This window comes from Oratosquilla oratoria, chromosome 26, assembly GCF_046742065.1.
Source record: "Oratosquilla oratoria isolate Oo_2021 chromosome 26, ASM4674206v1, whole genome shotgun sequence".
NCBI lineage: Eukaryota > Metazoa > Arthropoda > Malacostraca > Stomatopoda > Squillidae > Oratosquilla > Oratosquilla oratoria.
The window spans coordinates 16508899-16511398 of record NC_134802.1 but is presented as its reverse complement, the minus strand read 5'-3'; the positions used below and the strand labels follow the sequence as shown (position 1 = coordinate 16511398).

General features: G+C 40.4%; 1 protein-coding gene across 3 annotated transcripts in view; it reads left to right on the top strand.

Annotated features, from left to right (window-relative positions):
• LOC143039399 (facilitated trehalose transporter Tret1-like) overlaps nt 1-2500 on the top strand; it is a 74812-nt gene that overhangs the window by 65041 nt on the left and 7271 nt on the right. For all 3 annotated transcript variants that reach the window (XM_076209373.1, XM_076209374.1, XM_076209375.1), the window contains exon 2: nt 474-616. In XM_076209373.1, coding sequence (XP_076065488.1) covers nt 474-616 — 143 coding nt within the window. The remainder of the gene's footprint in view (nt 1-473; nt 617-2500) is intronic.

The window sequence follows — 2500 nt, the reverse complement described above, 5'->3', positions numbered from 1 at the left end:
AGATACCTATTTCTCGTGACACATGTTATTCCCCCAAGACATTTATTTGGTTCCCTTACTCTACAATTTACCTTCATCTACATTCCTCCATTCCCAGCTACAATTGATGTTAAATACTCAAAACTCTCCTCTTATGTACTCTCCCAAACTCTTAGATCATCCTCTGATGCAAGCACATATGCTTTGTAGTGGGCAAAAAGCTGGGTTACCTCCCGCTGGTTATAAAATTCAGTCTCACTTGAAAACCATCCTTGATAGAAAAAATATAAAAACAGGCTTGAATTTATCACAGAAACTACTGTCGTGGAAAAAAGTGTAATAATAGTAACGTTTCTGTCATTCCTTGATTCTAACTTTGGCTACTCTCAGGGAATGTGACAACATTTACTGTACAACCAAGTCTGTAACTACTGAGTTTCATAGTAGGAGTATTACCACTAGTTGAATCTCAAAATTTTCATCATTATTTTCAGGAAATACCACGAATACAAAAACAACAATCCTGCCATTTTTTGAAGTGAAAGTTGGAAGTTTTCAGGGAATATCGCGACACGCTCAGCACCGGGATCCCGTCATGACCGAACACATTAGCGACACACCGGGCTTCCGTAGGCAGGTGAGTGATGGCATACCCGTAACACTAATGGCGAGGCATTGGCTTCACTGAATCATAACATTCTAGCTAAAGCCAGGCGGTTCTTTTCAGCTGAAGAAGGATTCTGGGTAAGAATAGGCTAAAGGGAGTGGATAAATCTTAATGGGGTTAGATCCTTTTTAATGGGGTTGATCCCTCTTAATGGTGTTGTATTCATCTTGAATGATCCAAATCCTCTAAAAAATCCCATCACCTTAAGAGGAATCCAACCCTTTTAAGAGGAAACCAACCTTATTAGAAAGGATCCCCTTTCAGTAATAGTTCTTTACCGAGGTGAAATACTCAGTTGCATCCGTAGGCAATAAAGAGTAATATTGGTTTCATATGAGCTGATTAAAACCTACAGAGTTAATAAAGATACTCATAATTCTATCCCTTTAACCCGGGTCTTCCCTACTGTTGAATTAGTTACCTGTTTTACCGGGAACAAAGTTTAAGGGGTCTGTTACCTGACTTAAAGGGTTTATTAAGGCAAGAGTTCTCATATAATTGTCCAAGGATGTTAAATCTTATTTGATTCAGCGTAGGGGAATGCTTCGAGATACCAAATGACTTTTTACAGGATTGTTTTCTATTCTTAGATTGCTGAGAAAAGGATATGTTTTATTCGGAAATAAGAACACCATTTCGGCTCCTGATTTCCTCCAGTGATGCCATGCCTATCTACCACTACCTCATGCTTTCCCCTCTCTCCTTTCTTCCTGCAATTTCTTTCATCTTTCCCCATTCCCTGTTTAACGTCTCATCTCTTCATCGGTCTCTTCTTTTTTCCCGAAAGCGTCCGGGCGCGTGTATGCATGTATGTAGTATGTGTGATTCACCATGGTCTTGAATCACGTGTTGGACTTGTGACCGACAGATATTTCCCTCCCGGAAGAGAGCTCAGAGCTCATATATGACCGAGCTATGGGTAATGCTGTAACCTCACACGCACACGCAGACTCACACAACTCCCCGCCCACAGGAGTTGGAGTAACTACTCGCAGCGCAACGATTCTGAAATTATTTCAGCCCTGGACGGGATTCCAACCCGGACCCGGACTCTACCAACCGCGCCATCGAGTTGTGTGTGTGTGTGTGTGTGTGTGTGTGTGTGTGTGTGTGTGTGTGTGTGTGTGTGTGTGTGTGTGTGTGTGTGTGTGTGTGTGTGTGTGTGTGTGTGTGTGTGTGTGTGTGTGTGTGTGTGTGTGTGTGTGTGTGTGTGTATGTGTGTATGTGTGTATGTGTGTGTGTGTGTGTGTGTGTGTGTGTGTGTGTATGTGTGTGTGTGTGTGTGTGTGTGTGTGTGTGTGTGTGTGTGTGTGTGTGTGTGTGTGTGTGTGTGTGTGTGTGCGTGTGTGCGTGTGTGCGTGTGTACTTACCTGATTGTATTTACCTAGTTGTATTGTACGGGAAGGGATCTATGCTCTTGGTGATCCGTCTTTGTATCTCTCAGCATCAAGTTTATTCTTAAAATCTTGAATAGTGTTTGCACACACTGTTTCTTAGTATAATTTGTTCCAAGTATCTATCAATCTGTGTGGGAAGCTATTTTTTTTTTTTTTTAGATATCTTCTGTAATTAGCTTTGTTTTTCTTTTCTTTTTGTGTCCTCTTGTTTTTTCCATTGTCCCATTTTAATAAATCATACTTATCTAAGATTTCCATTCCCTTCATAATTCTATAGATAGTTAGTTAGTAGTAATTCTAATTTGGACAGTTTTTGTTCATATGTCATTTTGGAAAGAGTTGGTGCCTGTTTTGCTGTTGCTCTTTGTATTCTTTCTAATTTTTTATATTATTTTTGGCAATGGGTGTCCATATTGTTGCTGCGTATTCGAGATTTTGGTCTTATTAGTGTAGTTAC